General features: G+C 39.8%; 2 protein-coding genes across 3 annotated transcripts in view; both read left to right on the top strand.

Annotated features, from left to right (window-relative positions):
• The window catches only part of fbxl18 (F-box and leucine-rich repeat protein 18), a 121,201-nt gene that overhangs the window by 86,534 nt on the left and 16,125 nt on the right, over window positions 1-18,542 (top strand). For both annotated transcript variants that reach the window (XM_064322566.1, XM_064322567.1), the window contains exons 2-3: window positions 16,302-16,422; window positions 18,185-18,382. In XM_064322566.1, coding sequence (XP_064178636.1) covers window positions 16,402-16,422; window positions 18,185-18,382 — 219 coding nt within the window. In that variant the 5' untranslated portion in view covers window positions 16,302-16,401. The remainder of the gene's footprint in view (window positions 1-16,301; window positions 16,423-18,184; window positions 18,383-18,542) is intronic.
• On the top strand, window positions 9,166-13,197 carry actb1 (actin, beta 1). Its single transcript, XM_064322565.1, has 6 exons — window positions 9,166-9,324; window positions 10,735-10,864; window positions 10,969-11,208; window positions 11,576-12,014; window positions 12,214-12,395; window positions 12,478-13,197. Exons 2-6 carry the CDS (start codon window positions 10,742-10,744, stop codon window positions 12,619-12,621), a joined length of 1,128 nt encoding a protein of 375 aa, XP_064178635.1. The 5' UTR covers window positions 9,166-9,324; window positions 10,735-10,741; the 3' UTR covers window positions 12,622-13,197.

Consider the following 18,542-nt stretch of genomic DNA (forward strand, 5'->3'; position numbering starts at 1 on the left):
TGCATAAAACCAGCCTGGAATTAAATTATTGTGAGAGTATAAACATGTTTGCATTAACTACTCCTGTCTGCTCTTGTGCTGCGCTTACATTTACCTAAGATAACTATCCAGGAGATCTGCAGAAGAGGTTCCTCAAGCAGAGATTGTATAGTAGATACTGTTCCCAATTTTTACACCCCAACCTGTACCAGGCCCATGCTTTAGTTTGTGTGAATGTGAACCAGAGGCGAGATATACAGCATAAAATACTTATTGTATTTATTTAATCAACCAAGCTAGTCACATTGAGATTGGCATCTCTTTCGCAAATGAGACCTGGAGCCTACATGCAGCCTTCGACTGTGGGGGGGCGGGAAAGCAGAGTACCCAGAGGGAACCCATACGGGCACAGGGAGAACATGTGAACTTCATGCAGAGAGGAGAAGAGAGGAGGAGGCCGGCCGAGACTTCAACTTGGGACCCCCTTCGAGCGAGGCAGCAGTGCTGACCACTGCTCCTCCATGCCGCCCACAGCTTGCAGCTCAGATTATGCCATCTTCTTACTATACAGTGATTCTTAGAAATTCACTTGACCCATTTGAACTGTTTGTGGTTGCACAAGGTTTTTGCAGGAGGACAAAAGCAGGAATGAAAAGGGCAAACAGAGTTGAGAGACTCAGCCACACTTCAAAGCCTGAGCTATTAGCACATACCTTGTATCTTGATATTTCTGTCAGAAAGGTACAGCTACAAGCTATAGCTGTGTGTGACATCCTGCAGAAAGGTACAGCTACAAGCTATAGCTGTGTGTGACATCTTGCAGAAAGGTACAGCTACAAGCTATAGCTGTGTGTGACATCTTGCAGAAAGGTACAGCTACAAGCTATAGCTGTGTGTGACATCTTGCAGAAAGGTACAGCTACAAGCTATAGCTGTGTGTGACATCTTGCAGACAAACTGACCCACCACTGCTATGGTATATTACATGTTGGATTTCCGATCTGAGAACTCCAATAAAAAGTCACTGTATTCCATTGTCCCCAACTGCCCTCAAACTCATATGCCTGCTGCCTATTGCAGTGTTTCTATCCCTGATTCTGGGGGAAGATGTATATACCAGTTCTGTAGAGATACCAGACATTGTTGGCGGTGGCATGACCAGGAGTTGAGGGTCTGTAGGACTCATCACTAATCTGGGAACCAGTCCTTTAGCAGGATGTGCCATTTGACAAACCCAAAAACTGTCGTTTTTTTTAAAGAACTAGGCATTTTATTTGAATAAAGGCAAATATTAATTTGTATTACTATTATGTATAAGGGGAAAAGGTTGTGCTATTTTAATCGTTGCTTCAAACAATAATCTGAATACAACAGTTGAGGGGTGCATATTGATTCATATCATTCAACTCAAACTGGTTTTGTGAGGTTTTTTACTTTAGTTCATAAAACCATGCAATGTGAAAAAAATTGAAGTGCTAGTTTTATACAGACTTCAAAAAAGCCATCTTCAAAAACAACATTTTGAGACTAACCATAAATCTTTGATGTAGTGTCGACATCAAAACTCCAGTTAGAATCGTCTAGCTAACATAACTTTACATCACTGTTGCATCAACGCATAGTATGATTAAAAACATCTGATTAACAGAATGGCCAAAGTGAGCATGCCGAAATCTTTTGCTGGACCACGTGATAAGCAGATAGTGGATGTAGGAAATGACTAAGAGCAGTCAGCTCTTTCATGTAAAATATATATTCCTATTTTGGCTTCAACTTTCTCCTGGTCTAAAATATCTGTGTGCAGTTTCCTGTGCCGACTCGCTGCAGAAATGTCTGCCCTGAGAAATGCAGTTCCTGTTTGAAAGCCTTGTTCTCACTGAAAATGCCCTTATTTGGTGACTAGAAAAAGGCATTTGTTTGTGGCAAGCAGTCATTGCAGTATCGGATGTTGGATTGACTGTTCAACTGGAAGTAACAGAAAATAAACTAACTATAGAAAATTGATTTGTATTAAAGTTATTCATAGCAACAATTGGTATGAATTCATATTGATATTTTATCTTGTTCAGAAACTTTGAGCTTGATTTTAGCTTTCATGCCTCATATTCATATAAGCAGCAGAAGGAATATGATACTGTAGTGAAACATGAGCACAGTTTCACTACAGTATCATATACCCTTTCGTAAACTGCATTCACATAAATGTTATCCAAATAGAACACTACATATGTGATCGCTCTCCTGTGCAATGAATACTAGCACTGCCAAAAAGTAGTATATTACAAATATTGACTGAAGTCAAACCTCAAGCTATGATGATCCCAGGCCTGGCTGAATCAGGTAAGCATTGTGTGGGGAGAGACACACCTCTGCAGCACATCCTGGTTTATGGGTGGGTCTCTCAAAGACACGATTGTCACATATCTATGAAATTTCTCTACAGAGCACAAACAATACAACAATTGAAGGAATCTGAGACATTTATTTCTTAGAGCCATGTTGCAGGAATACATTTTTCATTTGTTTTTCAGAGAGACATAGATCAAGTAAATCGTATACAAAAAGATTGGGAATAATATAATAATTAATATTGACTATTCATTAAAAATAATTAACTATTCTTTTTTTCTAAAGAAATGAACAAAAATAAAACAGTGCTTTGTCTGTTTTTTATTGCATCATACACAGAAATCCTAGAGAAATCCATGACAGGTTATGCCATAGGCCACACTTACAGGAAGTTGTGCTGACTACTGCCACTGACAGAAAGCGAGTAAGAAAGCCTCATGCCGGAAGCACAATACTAAACCAACGCACTGCGCCTTCAGCACACAGAGCACTTTATGAGCTTAATGGTAAACCCTTGCTGCAATACTGTGTTTTCTTTAAGTCAGAGTGCCATTAGTCAATTTCCTGTGACACAATCTTTAGGACACTCACTGGCACTGTCGTGCCTCCTCATGCTGGTTTTGAAGCTCAGTGAATGTGAGGAAAAGATGGCCTTGTGTGACTCATGCTCAACAGAAATGCTCCAACTAATGCAACACTCAGCATTCCCTGACAACACTTGCAGACCCATTTTTATTATTAGAAGCTTCTGTTCAGCATTCTGCTTTAGCATAATATTTAGCATGGACACTCATGAAAACAGTTGTCCTGTTATCTATGAGTGACCTTCAGATCTAAATATACCTTCTGGGTGATGGGACTGTTAAATATTAAAACTTTGAAAAGTAAAATTGGGCTTCACGATCATTTGCATGAAAAATGTAAAATGCCAGATAGTCAAATTATTAAAAGAGCCGTAAGCCTTGAGCCTTTAAGCATTATGCAGACATTCATGAAACCATCCTCTCTGACTAGCAAACCCTACTAACACACAATTCCATACAAAACCATACATTTTTAAATGTCATCATCCTACTTAATACATATTGATTCCCACAGCTGTCTGATGGTTGGTTAAAAAAGTGTGAACCAGAAGATTTTTCAAAATAGCTTGTCTATAAGAGGATGGGAGGGACAGTTTTAGTTTCTGTCATCAGTCTTTGCAACTCAGTAGGGCATTAATAAGAGATCTACCTCCATCTCTCTGAAATGGCCTACACAACACTGCCCCATGTTGTGCCAGGTCATGCTTCTTAAAATAACAATATGGTAATGACTGCAGTGCTGAAAACCTGATGTTAAATCACAGGGCTGACAGTGCAAAACCAAGGGTGACATTTGAGTGACACTGAATGAAGTGTTCTGAAGGCCTGGTGAGAGAAGGGAAGTGTGCCAAAAGCAGTCATTCTGCACACTGTAACTCTTGGAAAGCCTTAAATGGCAAGTGCACTTCTCTCAGGCCCTAGATGTAGCTATGGCTGCATTAAATGGAGTTTGCTAAAAAATTAGGTTGTTGATAAAAGAAGACGGGAAAGAAGAACAGAGTACTGCATTACAGAAAAATGTGGAACATTAGGTTTTATAAAAACAGTATCAGTAGCCTGGAACATGTTTATATTTTATTTTGGGCACAGTATTGTGTATGGCTGTGCTGAATCAGTTAAATACAGGGTTTTAAAACATATATAAAATACACATTATGAGTTCCCTTATTGCCCAGACCAGACCTCATTCATATGCCTAAAATTCCAGTGTGAGTCATAAGACTTCATCAATCTCCTTGTTGAACGGTATGTCTTTCAATAAAAAATAACTGAGAATATGGAAGAAAGTCTATATAAGTATTGTTACTGTCCCTTTGCTGCATCAGCAGAACATGCACACAGCCGGCAGTTGAACTGGCAAATTTGCATTCATTTAATCAGCAGGTTACTTACAAGGAATGTGGCCAGAAGCCCATCTGGATTATTTTAAAGACTGTGAAGTAAGCTTGTATATTGGCAGAATCCATCATTTTTACATTAACTTGTAAAAGATTAAGGTGAAAATTTCCTCAGATATGAAATGCATGTTCTGTGAACTGCTGGGGGAGGCGAGGTCATGCATGAAGTTGGTAGGGGACTGGGTCTGAATCCATTTAGGCTGTAAATGGGTAGCTAGTCCAGTCTGTGAATCAAGATGCCAACTGGCATATACATTTATTTTGACTTCCTCCTCTCTGGCTCTGTGTCGCCAGTATTCCTAGAGGGTGCAAGGCGAGTTCATCCAGGTCATGAGCAGGTGTTATCGATAGATCAATCTTTGGATGCTGCTGACTTACAATCAATGAGCTATTGCAGCTATGATGGATGATGGATAGCCAGACGAAGGCTAAGCAGGACACGGATTGGTTGCAACAAGCTGGCCAGTTGCCGCTGCCCTGACTGTATCACCCTTCTTGTGGGTACCCTTCTGGGAGCACTACAATGCGAATCACCCTTAGTTGCATATATGATAAAAACGTATGTACACTCCACAGTGCACACACCCAGGACAATTAAGCTGCTACAGTGTATACTACACCCAGGACATATAAGCTGCCACAGCTTTTCCTTCAGCTAATTGGAGATTGGACATGTGCTGAAATCTCTCTGAATGATTTAAACCCACAAAACCGATTCAGGAAAAGTCTGCCAGACAGACAGATCAGCACTAATATATTAATGGACTGCAGAAATACAGCTTTGATCTGCCCCTGAACATTTGAGGCCAAGCCTACTTTAGACAGGAATTTGAACTATTCCAAAAAAGCGGACAAATTCCCTGCTTCCTATAGACACCGATAATTAGCTTGAAAGACTTGAACAACTTAATACCTGAGGTAACAACATTGATTCAAAGAAACGTTCCATATTCAAGAACTCACGTACAGTGTGTAAAATGTTTTGATTGTCTTCGTAATGTAATTTAAATAAAGAATCATAGTCATTTAAAAAAAAAAAAAAGTTGTGGTTTGAATTTTTGCTAATTGAATCCACTCCATAAATTTGGGTTGTCAAAACTCTTGTTTTTAGTGAAGTTTAAGCCAGCAGTATGGCCGTACCACCCACCAAATAATAATAATAATAATAATAATAATAATAATGATGATTGTCCACATGTACAATTTCTATGTAATAATTTTTGTTGTTGTTATGCATGGTCAATCTCAATTGAATTTGCATGTTGATATACTGTTTGAAATTCTTCTTTTTTTCATTAAGGTGGTCAGGCAGTGTGAGAGGGACGGCCTTAAAAAACCAGGAAGAAGGAGGGGAGGGGATTGTGCAGTTTGTAATAACCCATGCATGTCCTTATTTGAACAAGATGACTTGCTCCTCCAGTCCCGAATGCAGTTTGCTTTTTGAAAGTTTCAAGCCTCCCTCTGTCCTTGGTGAAACAGACTCCACTTACATTTTCATTCTCTCCACTGTGACTAATAGCACAGATGTCTTCCTCCCTAAATATGGGCACAGCCATTTGCCATATTAGTTTTCTTATACAGTACTGTGCACAAGCTGAAAGAATTAAGAGGAAGGGGAACCCTCTCAATCAACGGTTGCTAATTTGTACAAGCCAAAGTCCTATAAGGCTGAAAAATAACTTTAAAGCCTACAAAGAGGCCTTCAGCTCAGGTCAAAAACATGTCTTATACATTTATCCATTGTCATAATTATAGAAAGTGACTGAATGGTAAATGGACTGCATTTATATAGCGCTTTTATCCAAAGCGCTTTACAATTGATGCCTCTCATTCGCCAGAGCAGTTAGGGGTTAGGTGTCTTGCTCAAGGACACTTCGACATGCCCAGGGCGGGGTTTGAACCGGCAACCCTCCGACTGCCAGACAATCGGTCTTACCGCCTGAGCTATGTCGCCCCGAAGTACACAATTCTCTAGAATGTCATTGTATGCTGTAGCATTAAGATTTCCCATTACTGTAACTAAGGGGCCTAGCCCAAAACATAAAAAACAGCCCCAGACCATTATTCCTCAGCTACAGTTGGCACTATTCAGGCCAGTAGATTTGGCACTATGCATTCCATCAAACCCAGATTCGTCCATCAGACTGCAAGGTAGTGAAGCACAATTCATCACTCAAGAGAACACTTTTCTACTGCTCCAGAGTCCAACGGCGGTGCGCTTTACACCACTCCAGCCGACACATGGCATTGCGCATGGTGAATTTAGGCTTATGTATGGCTGCTCAGCCATGGAAACCCATTTCATGAGACTCTTGATGAACAGTTCTTGTGCTGAAGTTGTTTCCAGAGGTAGTTTGGAACGCAGTGGTGAGTGTTCCAACTGAGGACAGGTGATTTTTAGGCACTACACACGCCAGTCTCGTTGTGTGTGCTTCACAGCTGAGATGTTGTTACTCCTATATGTTTCCACTTCACAATAACAGCACTTACAGTTGACTGGGTCAGCTCTAGAAGGGCAGAAATTTGGTAAACTGACTTGTTAGAAATGTGCAGCATCCTAAGACAGTGCCGCTGAACTCTTCGGTATGACCCATTCTACTGTCAATGTTTGTCAATGGGAGATTGCATGGTTGTATGCTTGATTGTATGTACCGGTTAGCAATTGGTGTGGCTGAAATAGCTCCTACCACTAATTAGAAGGGGTGTCCACATACTTGTGAAAGTGTACTGCATGTTGTTTCCTACTGCACATTTGTTAATACACGTAATGAATATCTGAATGTTGTGTAAAATTTGCAATGGGTGTCCCTAACAATTCAACACAAAAAAGACAAATCTCAGCAGCATTAGTGATCAATACCTTGAACCTTGCAGACGACATCCCATGCACACACCAATTAAGCAAACAAAAATGTACTATGAAACATAAAGTATACTAAATAAGAATGTAGCTCTTTTGATCCTGGCGGTTTATGATTTAGGCCTGCACAATAATTTTAAATTGAAGTCTCTGCTTCATGTCTTGAAATCAGCTGGGAACAAATGTGACCAGAGTTGAAATTACCCTTCAGTCTTGTGGGGCCCCGGTATCAGCCTACTATTCGAAATTTCTGACAACATAGCAGTCATATTGGTAGCTGGCTCGAGTTAATGAGTACTGTGCTGCACTGTCCTGCTCAAATGTCTTCCTTAAATTGAGTAATACAGTCCGATATGCACACTTGACGTTAAAAAACTGCAGGGTGTCCTTAGTTCGGTCGTGTTAACACGCCTCTTTTGGCAGAAAGCACTGGTAATACAGGTGCCACGCCTACTCAATTCAATTCTGTTACCCTCAGGCGTGTAAATTTGCTGCTAACAACATCGAGAAGTATTGTGAAGTAAAATTAAGTGCAAACACATGTAATGCGACTGTTTTAACAGCAGAAGCCTATTCTTAAATGTATTATCGTCAACATTAGCACGGTCTTAGAAGGGTTTCAAACTATCGTTAGCTTTCAATCGATTCGTCGTACCAGAGAGGCAAACAATCGTCTCTTATTGGCTGCTGTTAACGTCAGCTAACTACAAGAAGTTACTACATTTAGCGACAGGCGCTAGCTAACTGCATATGCCTGCCAGTGTTCCTGCATTCGACAACGTAATGTTAACCAAAATATTGAATAAACAGTCAACTGTACCGGAATGTAGTTACCTAACGTTAGATGCTATTTCTGTGAGAGAAAAACATGCGAAATGGGGCGGGATCGCCTTATTGCCCTAGTTTCTCCTGTCTGCATGGCCACAACGCTAAGACAGCGGTGCACAGCTCCGGTCCTGGAGGGGTGGTATGCATGCTGGTTTTTGTTCCAGCCAGTTACCTTAGTTTTAGTTTTCTGACAGCTCTATAGACTACGCTGGTTCACTCTGTACTTGAGCACAGGAAAATAAGTTACACTTGCAGTCTTCGGCTGTAGTAGCTCGTGCTTAAACAAATGTTAGGCTACATCAAGATATGATTGAGCTAATTAAATGATTAAGAGTAGAAGTTGTCACAAAATCCAGAAACGTATCGACCCCTGTTGTGCACCCCTGGTCAAGGGAATAATGGCCGCAGGTAGGCCGCCTGAGACGTTTCAGGTCTTACACAGTTTCTAAATAAATCACTAACTCTAGTCTTAGAGAAGATGGAGATCTTGAATTACGTTAACATACAAAAGGATATATAGCTATCTCCGGAAAATGTTACACATATTGACGACATGTCTAGCTAATTGAGTTGCATGCATCAGACTTTACCTAACTAGGTTGGTCAGCAATAAGACAGCTAATAACTGCCTATCAATTTCGTTTCCCAGGCACGTCTTTGAAGTAATTTCTCAGATTTCCCTGAATAATCCACCCTATTGAAAGTGACATCAATTAACAGTACAGTTGTGTGGCTAGCTAGCAAGTTCTATTACGAACTATACTATATTACGACATGGGAACAATATTCCGCACTGTACGCAGCAATCTTGATATCTGTATCCAGTATAATATTAGGCTAAATTAAATACAAAGCAGCGTTAACTATCACAAATTAATGCTAGAATATGTACTAGTTAGCAGTAGCTACTGGCTGACTGGATGGTCTGTCAGATGCTTTCAAAACCCTAAGCGCTACTATGACATTTAAAAGAAAACTTCCAAAGATTAACCAAAAATAATAAAGTTCTGTATCCCTCGGTGCACAACATTAATCCGTGCATCGCTCATTTTATTATCTATATTTCCCTTTTTTGTGCTCTCTCTCTCTAGTTTCCACCAGCCCTAACTAAGTGCAGCAACGTGTACGCGACACACCGAGTGCGTGACTGCAGACCAATCAGATTGTCTAGATCCGAAAGTTTACCTTTTATGGCTAGAGCCGGGCATCTGACTGAGGATAAAACAGCGCACCCAGGTCCAATCGTCTCACTCTGAGTTCCTCCAAACGCAGCTAGTGCGGGATATCGTGTTATTTTCTCTTAAGCCGCTAAACCCCCACACCCAAGGTAAGGGTAGAAACTTTTTCTATAAGCAGCTGTTGATAACAAATGTGCCATTGAGCCGTATTTTTAGCTTTATATAGTTTTTTTTATTAATCATATTTTGAATTAACATTAATTATTACTGCTTGTCGCTGTGGATGGACGTCATTTTTTACGTTAACTAGCAAGGTTGTTGGCTAACAAGTAACTGTTAATTGACCTTATCGATGTTTCCGTCGAAACTTTGGTGGGAAGCTAGCTACGTAATTTGCAATTAATGTCAAATGGGTGTTCTAGTGGAGATGGGAACCTGCATGCAATCACTAGCTAGTCATTGCGTGCTGTGTAGTCTTCCTTGTGATGTGCATGTATGACAATTCAGGGAAGTTGGGTTATTATTATTTTTTAAGAAAGCGAGCCAGATGGTAGCTAGCTGTAGGATAGAGCGTTAACATTTGTATTCTAGCTGACTATACAAGTTGGCTAACGGTCAAAAATTAATGGCGGGATTCCATCTTTGCTGGTGGCGGGGCGTGACCTAGTTATGAATGACTCGCGAGTGGCTTTGATCTGTCTGGGACTGGCTCTTAATTGCCTGTCCTGTTATTAAACTTCTAGGCGTGGTTTGATTGACGATTACTGATGTTAATGGTAAGCTAGTTCAGTTCCCTCTGTCGTTTGTAAAGGTTAAAGAATTGGGGGACGGGGTGCGGCTGCTGATTAGACCATTTCATCTTCGGTGTCTCGATGACGTAACTTGGCTAGCTGTTCCTGCAGTTCGAACTAACGTTCTGTTGAACTCCTTGTCCTTGAGGCAGCGTCTGCCTCGGTAAAGTAGCAGTGCGGGGCGTTTTTCTGGGGTGTACTTGCAAGCTTTAAGCTTGAATATTGTGCGATCTAGCTGGCTTGCTAGATTTTCAGCAGCACCCCCCCTCCCCCAATTGCTGTGAGTGTTCTGACAACTGGAAGTGGATTGCCTGGTCCAACTGCTAACGGTAGTATGCTTGCAAAATCAATATGAGGTAGACTTATTCCTTGGTCTGGAGTTCAGCATCTTTTAGTGGTATTATGCAGTTGTGAACGTGAAAAGTGAACCTGGAGTAATTTAGGGAGTGGCTATCCTTTGTCGAATTGGTCCCTTTTTGGATGAACCTTTTGCATTTATTGTCTGGCAGAAGGCCACGCCACCGGCAGCCGCAAAGCCATTCAAACCATTGCCTTTTATGGTAATAATGGGAATGAAGCGGGACTTCCTTTGTCTGAAATCTCTCGATTTGAGTCCAGCGCTAGCGCTCCACCTAGTGGCCGCAAGTCTGATTTGCTTTCTGAACAGGAAATGATTGTTGTTCGTGTGGGTCTGCAGCAGTGAGGCTGGGTTGTATTTAAGCGTTTAATCTTAATTTTTTTTTTCTTCCCCTCCCCTCTCCTTTGCAGTTCAGCCATGGAAGAGGAAATTGCCGCACTGGTTGTTGATAACGGCTCTGGTATGTGCAAAGCTGGATTTGCCGGAGATGATGCTCCCCGTGCAGTCTTCCCATCCATTGTGGGGCGCCCAAGACATCAGGTAAATAAGTAATGTCTGTGCTTAAGACCTATAATGCTGAATAGGCAAATTCTGCTTTTGTGTATAGTGAAGACCATCATTTCAAAGGCTGCCTCTCTTGACAGGGCGTGATGGTCGGTATGGGTCAGAAGGACAGCTACGTTGGTGATGAAGCTCAGAGCAAGAGGGGTATTCTGACCCTGAAGTACCCAATTGAGCATGGTATTGTTACCAACTGGGATGACATGGAGAAGATCTGGCATCACACCTTCTACAATGAGCTGCGTGTTGCCCCAGAGGAGCACCCTGTCCTGCTCACCGAGGCTCCCTTGAACCCCAAAGCTAACAGAGAAAAGATGACGCAGGTCAGTTCAGTGAAGCTGTAAAATTGGGATGCTGAGTCTGTACCCCTTCATCCCAGATTCATTAAGGAACTGTCAACTCCTAGGGTCTCACTATTTTCTGTTCATTTCTTTGTTCATTTTCTTCCAAACCTTTCAGGATTCTCTTCAGACCTGAATTCCCCCCTTTACTGGAAGCTACAGGTTTTCTGCCTTGCGCTTTCTGTTTGCGGTTTCTTTCTGCACTGTGTTATTGGACTAAGGAATGTTTTGGCATTTCTGTTGCACAGTCTGAAATGCCAGTATAACAAATGGGTGCATTCAATTGCATGAACAAATTGATTCTTTGCCCTGATGTACACTTCTCATAATTTCCCCCCTTTTTTTGCAGATCATGTTTGAGACCTTCAACACCCCAGCCATGTATGTTGCCATTCAGGCTGTGCTGTCGCTGTATGCCTCTGGTCGTACCACTGGTATTGTGATGGACTCTGGCGACGGTGTGACCCACACTGTGCCCATCTATGAAGGATATGCCCTGCCCCACGCCATCCTCCGTCTGGACTTGGCTGGCCGTGACCTGACCGACTACCTCATGAAGATCCTGACCGAGAGAGGCTACAGCTTCACCACCACAGCCGAAAGGGAAATTGTCCGTGACATCAAGGAGAAGCTGTGCTACGTCGCCCTTGACTTTGAGCAGGAAATGGGCACCGCCGCTTCCTCCTCTTCTCTGGAGAAGAGCTACGAGCTGCCTGACGGGCAGGTCATCACCATTGGCAACGAGAGGTTCAGATGCCCCGAGTCCCTGTTCCAGCCCTCTTTCCTGGGTGAGCATCTGCCTTATTCTCAATTTGGAACTGTTTCATGCATTGATTTGTGCACATTTAGTTGGATGCATGACTTACTGTTGTCGAAAGCAACCATGAGATGTTGCATCCAAATGTAATTAGTAGTTTTGCACTGCACAGAAATAGTTGAATGGAAAATTGTTAGTTTATCAAACTGACCCACTTCCTTGTTCATTAGGAATGGAATCCTGCGGTATCCATGAGACCACCTTCAACTCCATCATGAAGTGTGACGTCGACATCCGTAAGGACCTGTATGCCAACACTGTGCTGTCTGGTGGCACCACCATGTACCCTGGCATTGCCGACAGAATGCAGAAAGAGATCACATCCCTGGCCCCTAGCACAATGAAAATTAAGGTGGGTAATGTTCTTTCTCAAACAACACAGCTTAACTTTTGTGTCTTGGTATTGTGTATTAAATTTCTCTTATTGATTTCAGATTATTGCCCCACCCGAGCGCAAATACTCCGTCTGGATCGGCGGCTCTATCCTGGCTTCCCTGTCCACCTTCCAGCAGATGTGGATCAGCAAGCAGGAGTACGATGAGTCTGGACCCTCCATTGTCCACCGCAAATGCTTCTAAACAGACTGTTACCACTTCACACGCCGACTTACTGCGCAGAGAATACCCAAAACAACAAATTGGCATGGCTTTTGTTATTTTTTTTTTGATGCTTGACTCAGGATTTAAAAACTGGAACATGAAGGTGACGGCAATGTTTTTGGCAAATAAGCATCCCCGAAGGTCTACAATGCATCTGGACTTAAAATGTACTTTGTTTTTCCTTTATTTTTTTTCTAGTCATTCCAAATGTTTAATGTTAAATGCATTGTTCACAACTTATTTGCCTCTATGAAGGCTGCCCAGTACGTGGGAGCGCATACTTAAAACCTTGTAGTATTACTTATGTAAGTTATGTAACCGAAAACAATGTCTGGTTTTGTACTTTCAGCCTTAAATTCTTGGTCGGTTTTTTTTTTTTTTTTTTTTTTTTTTTTGTTATGCAAAAGCTTTACCTTTATACAAACCATAAAGGTTTACATCCCCCTAGGCATATAATAAGCCGTATGGAAAGTGGCAGTGCCAGACGTATGGTGGGGCCTACCTGTACACTGACTAATACAAATCAATAAAGTGCACATGTTTAAAATGTTCTAATCCTGTGTTTCTCCTGATTTTCAAAATCTCACTCTTCCACTGTAGTGTGCTAAGTCACTTCTGGAACAATATAACTGAGCTAAGTACATGGTGGTGCCTATAAATGGAAGTGAAGTGGGTCCAGATTTAAAGTAATGAAACTTGGCTGGGACAAAATAAATTTCAAAGAATTGTCCTTTGCTTGCTTGATGCTCGTGCATCTAATTATGATCATCATTTCAAGATGACCTAATGCAATTACTGCACCCTAATTTCAGCGCAAACTGGTACCTGCTTTGAGACTACTGAATCCATTTTGGCACTGTTTGTTTTAAGATGTAACAACTTAATTTTAATATAGTTTGATTTCCAAAATGTGTACATTGAGAACCTTACAACTGACAAATGCCAACTTAAGCATCACGTTGTAATACTGAAGAATAAACCATTTACAGATTGAATTGCAAGAACTATATATGGAATTGGCAATGATCCAGGGCAAAATGGATAGAGGGGTAATGAATTATTTTTTTTTTTGCCCTGGAATAAAGGAACTATAAAAGAAAGTCAAGCTTGGTCTTGATTAATGTTTTTTGTAAGGATAAAATGATCTCAGATGTTCTTGGTTCATTTTTTGAAAATCTTTGTAAGTCCAAATTTGACACAGGTGTGATAACTATATTCAACATGTTAAGTCCCAGTAATTGATGAATTTGAATTCCCTTGTGATTCAGATTTACAATTACTGAATTGCAGGAGGGCCTGAAGTTAATGATGAAATGGAAATCTCTTGTACCTGATGGCATATCAGCTGAGTTCATTTTACAATTTTGGACTATTTTAGAAAAACCTTCATTCAACATGGTTCAGGCATGTATGGTGCCATCTATGAAGCAAGATTTCATTTCCTTGATTCCCAGAACTGAATCACAGACTGGTGTTGTTAAGGGATGACAAAGCTGCAGATCTTTTGGACTGTTCCGATTAAATTGACTCAGTTGCTGTCACTTTATTCCTCGGTTTCTGTAAAGTCTGACACAACCAAACTAACATTTTTACTTATAGTAGTTTATTTACAACTTTTGGCTCTGGAGAAAAAATCATTAATGAGGTCAGTATGTTTTACAGACATGTTAACAGTTCTGTTATTTTGAACCTTAAACAAGAGCAGAAGATTTAAGATCAAGAGAGGAGTTTGCCCAAGTTCCCCCTTTCTGTATCTTTTAGTTGTTGAATTATTGGCCATCGACATCCAAAAGAATTCTCAGGTTCAGGGCTTACCTATATTTTTGTAAAGAAATTAAAGTGTCACAGCTGGCAGATGACACATTATTTTTAAAAAAATAATAATGAGCTACTTGGTGCTCTTAGTATGCTGCCTTCTCTTTAGCCTCTAATTCACGATTGAATATTGCAAAATGTGAGATATGCCTTTATGAGACTGCCAACAAGGATATAGAAAGTATTCCTAACAAGGATTCTGTAAAATATTTAGGCTTAGGTGTTTATTTTATATCTAAGTATTACACAGTGAGATAACATATACACTTTTATCTTAGATCTTTACCTTAAATTAAGTGCAACTTTCAACCATTGGCTTCAGATAAATTTATCAACTGTTGGGAGAGTTCTTTCATCCAAGGCTGAAGGCTTATTGAAGGCACTCTCTCTGTTCATGATTTACATCCAGAGAAAGTAATACATGTTTCCTTTGCTTTATATGAAGGAACAAACCACATAACTTAAAAAAGAATGTTCTTTTAAATTAAATTAAATTAAATAAAAACTAAGGGTGGTTTTGAGGTTTTGAACATTATTGACAACAACACCTTTAGGGTAAACTGGCTAAAGAGGTGTCTAACTAATATTGATTCAATGTCGTACTTCATTCCAATTAAAATTTAAATACATTTTGTGGTCCTAGTTTTTTATTGAAATGTAATTATTTACTAAAAGATTACCATTCTAGTTATCCTGATTCCATCAGAAAGCACTACTATCTTGGAAGATTTGTTTTCTCCACAACTTTTCATAAAACTATACTATGGAATAATATTCTCATTACTATTAAAAATAAATCTGTTTTCTCTCCTAAATGGTTTGATAGGAACATACATTTGGTTAATGATGTCTTTGACAGGGAGGGGAATGTGTTGTCTGATAAACAATTTCTGACTTTGTATGATTTTCCTTTACAAGAAATACTTTTTTTTTCTCTTCCAAATTAAGGGAGTACTTAGTGGTCTGAATCAGTTAGAGCTCATTTAAACTCTGGGTAAGAGGACAGAACATGCGCAGAACTTCTACTGGTAGGAGTTTCTTTGATATATTTTGCAATAATAAATTTTAAAGACAAATATTTCCATCTAGACTCAGACTCACTCCAAGGGATTAATTCATTTGGAATTCCTTTGATAATATTAATGGGAAATATGCTTGGTTGTTGCCCTATAAATAATCCCCAACATGGTCAAGGAAGTGCACTTAAATAGTTACATAATGTTTACCCTTGTAATTATATTATTTCAAAGTATTTTGAGGTAAGTAAAAAATGTATCTTGTGAGTTGGAAGTGGAAACCCATCTGTGAAACCCATTGAATGTAAGAAGACCAATTGTTTTTGAAAAGATTTCAGTTCATATATTTTTGGGCCCCTGAAAAGGTTTATAATTTTTAACTCAAGGATAATAATAATACATTCTATATCAACAATAATAAAGGTGTTAAGTATGTGTTCACTTTTTATTCTTAATGCCAAATGCTTCATTCACAAACGAGGTATGCCCCAAAATGTGTTACATTTAAACAAGCCCATAGATAGTTCTTTTGTGCGAACTACATAGTTTAATTTAATCCATATTTATCTTCTGATTTGTATTATCTATGTATTTTTTTGTCTTCTGTCAATATTGAAGTGCTATACCTATTCTGTATGTAAAGCTACATTTTTTGTTCATTTAAAAATAACCACCGACCCCGCCAAATAAAAATAATAAATTTAAAAACAACGGCCAAAGTGCTGCAGCCAGAGACTGTAAGCATGTGTACGGCCGTAACCCGGAAGTGCGTTCACAATTCGGTTCCGGTGCATTACAGCAGCTGATGGAAATGGAGTACAGTCTCTGGTACAGACACAAATTTTCATTATTTGGTTCGACAATGGCACAGTAGTGCAAAGGAAACAGATAGCTATATACTTGCAAAAGGAGAGCATCAGAAGTGAACATGGATAATCAAAACACTGAGGTAAGGTGGACAGAAAAGCCTCAGAAAATAAGTGCAAATTAACAGTAATAATCTGCAATTAAAATAATAGCGGCTAGCTATATCGTAATATCGTAATATCAGTATTAACCGTCGTAACTTCTGGCTGAACTATTTCCTAATATGTTTAATTATTAACTCCATTTTAACCAGTCTTGCTGTATAACTACTTATCTAAGTTAGATCGCTAGACTATACACCTGCTAACCTTCGCTCGCTGTTTAAGTTAAGTGATCTAGTTAGCTATGCATAATCAACAGTCTAGTCAATTACTTTGCGGCACACTAGATGATTGACTTAGCTTGCTAACCATCTTAGTATTGTGTTCGCTATTAGTACTTATCGATAATGTGTAATAGTTAGTGGCACTTGTTGTATACAACCTGTATGCTCCAGAGTTTGGCAAGCCTTTTCGGACACGGCCAATGACTTACTTGGTCAGCAGTTGTGTAGCTAGTTTACTAACGAGAAATAATATCTAGCAATATCACTTGCCTACTAGCTATAATGCAATCTGGGCAGCTAAGGTTGGGTAGCTAGCTAACGTAGAAATTGCAATTTTACCAAGCGTGTGTAACATGGTAAATTAATTCAATTCGCTATCTGAGTTAACGTTAGCCTGATATTAACAGTGAAATTAAATATGGACAAAATGTTAGCTAACATCAGTTTACGTTAGGTATGTGCGTGCAGCATAATGTTGCCATTGCTGTGCTAGTTTGTTACCACTTCTGGTTACCGCTTCATACTTTATTAGGGGATTATCATATTGCTTATCAAAAATCAACAGTGAAGTTATTTTTAGATATGATAGCTAGTAGGTGCAGTATCCAAAGAATGTCAGATCGCTAACATTAGCTAGATCATTTCTATGCACACGATTGATACGTGCGCAGGGTATTCTTACATGAGAAGTAGATAATCTACTTGGCTGTATGTGATTTGTAAGACATAAAGGAGTCTGGATAATAAAAACTAAATCTGTTACAAGATTTTAAGTTCTAGGCACACCTAGAATCTGTTGAATCATTCTGTTAAGAGTTATACTATTACAGCCTAGTTTCCAACGCGACTTGCAGTCACAAAATGGACATGTAAGCCGTGGTTTGTGTCGTGCATTTTACAAAATCCACAGTAGCCTCAGCCCTCACACTCACCGTGTCCCGGACACACACACAAAGGGGCACATTTCGCGGAAAATTACTGAGGTGTCTGTTCGCACGGGACTAGTATTACCAGAGGACCTCGGTTACCAAAAAAAAAAAAAAAAACAATAGGTTATTCAGTCCGGGAAATTTACTGTGCAGCCAAGTAAAAATGGCCGATATGGCAGATTTTGATGGAATTAAATCACAGGAGTATGCTAATAGCTAGTAATTCAATTTGCAGGTCATCCTTGGGTAAAACGAATCCCGTCAGAATAGGGCTAAAGAAAGCTTTATAATATTGTTCCAGACGTGATGCCAAATTGAACACACAAACTAAAAGAACAAGACCTGTCAATTAGTAGAATAGTTTGGATTGTCAGTCTTGCCTTGATAGTGATCTGGAGGACCAGTATATGACAACATAATTTTGTGATATGAATAAATGAATAAAGGCTGAAAAAGAATAGATGTATATCAATATTAAAAGGGTTGTGATAGTGACATTAAATGAGACAGTCATTGCTTTCTTAGGAGAGTTATTGTAGTCATAGACTGCACTGTTCATGTTATTTTACTTCTGTGTTTTCCCTAATTAGGAAAGATTCAGCCTGGACTGCATGGAACAAAGTGGCATCAGTATTTCGGGGTTCTCAGATGAGATCTTGTTGAACATTCTGAAGCATGTTCCCAGTCATGACCTGGTGCTCAGCGTGGGGTGGGTCTGCAGAAAACTGAAGACTTTAAGCCTGGATAAGAGCCTCACCAACCATGTCACACTCTCCAAGGAATATCTGGTAAGTAAGAAGAACATTTTTTTTGATGCTCATTTGGGTAGCGGAGGTAATAGTTGTTATTGGGGTAATTAATAAATGCTGTCGTCTGAATGCCCTCTGAAATAGTTGGTTTCAGTAGAGATTCAGGGTGTTAAGGTTTTTCCTGTGGTAATATTTAACT

This window comes from Anguilla rostrata, chromosome 2 (assembly GCF_018555375.3).
Source record: "Anguilla rostrata isolate EN2019 chromosome 2, ASM1855537v3, whole genome shotgun sequence".
NCBI lineage: Eukaryota > Metazoa > Chordata > Actinopteri > Anguilliformes > Anguillidae > Anguilla > Anguilla rostrata.

Bases quoted from the DNA above. Each gene is read 5' to 3' on its own strand.
- actb1 (XM_064322565.1), top strand. From the start codon at position 10,742: ATGGAAGAGGAAATTGCCGCACTGGTTGTTGATAACGGCTCTGGTATG. The intron at 12,015-12,213 runs GTGAGCATCTGC...CTTGTTCATTAG, and splicing joins GTTCCAGCCCTCTTTCCTGG to GAATGGAATCCTGCGGTATC. The intron at 12,396-12,477 runs GTGGGTAATGTT...TATTGATTTCAG, and splicing joins CTAGCACAATGAAAATTAAG to ATTATTGCCCCACCCGAGCG.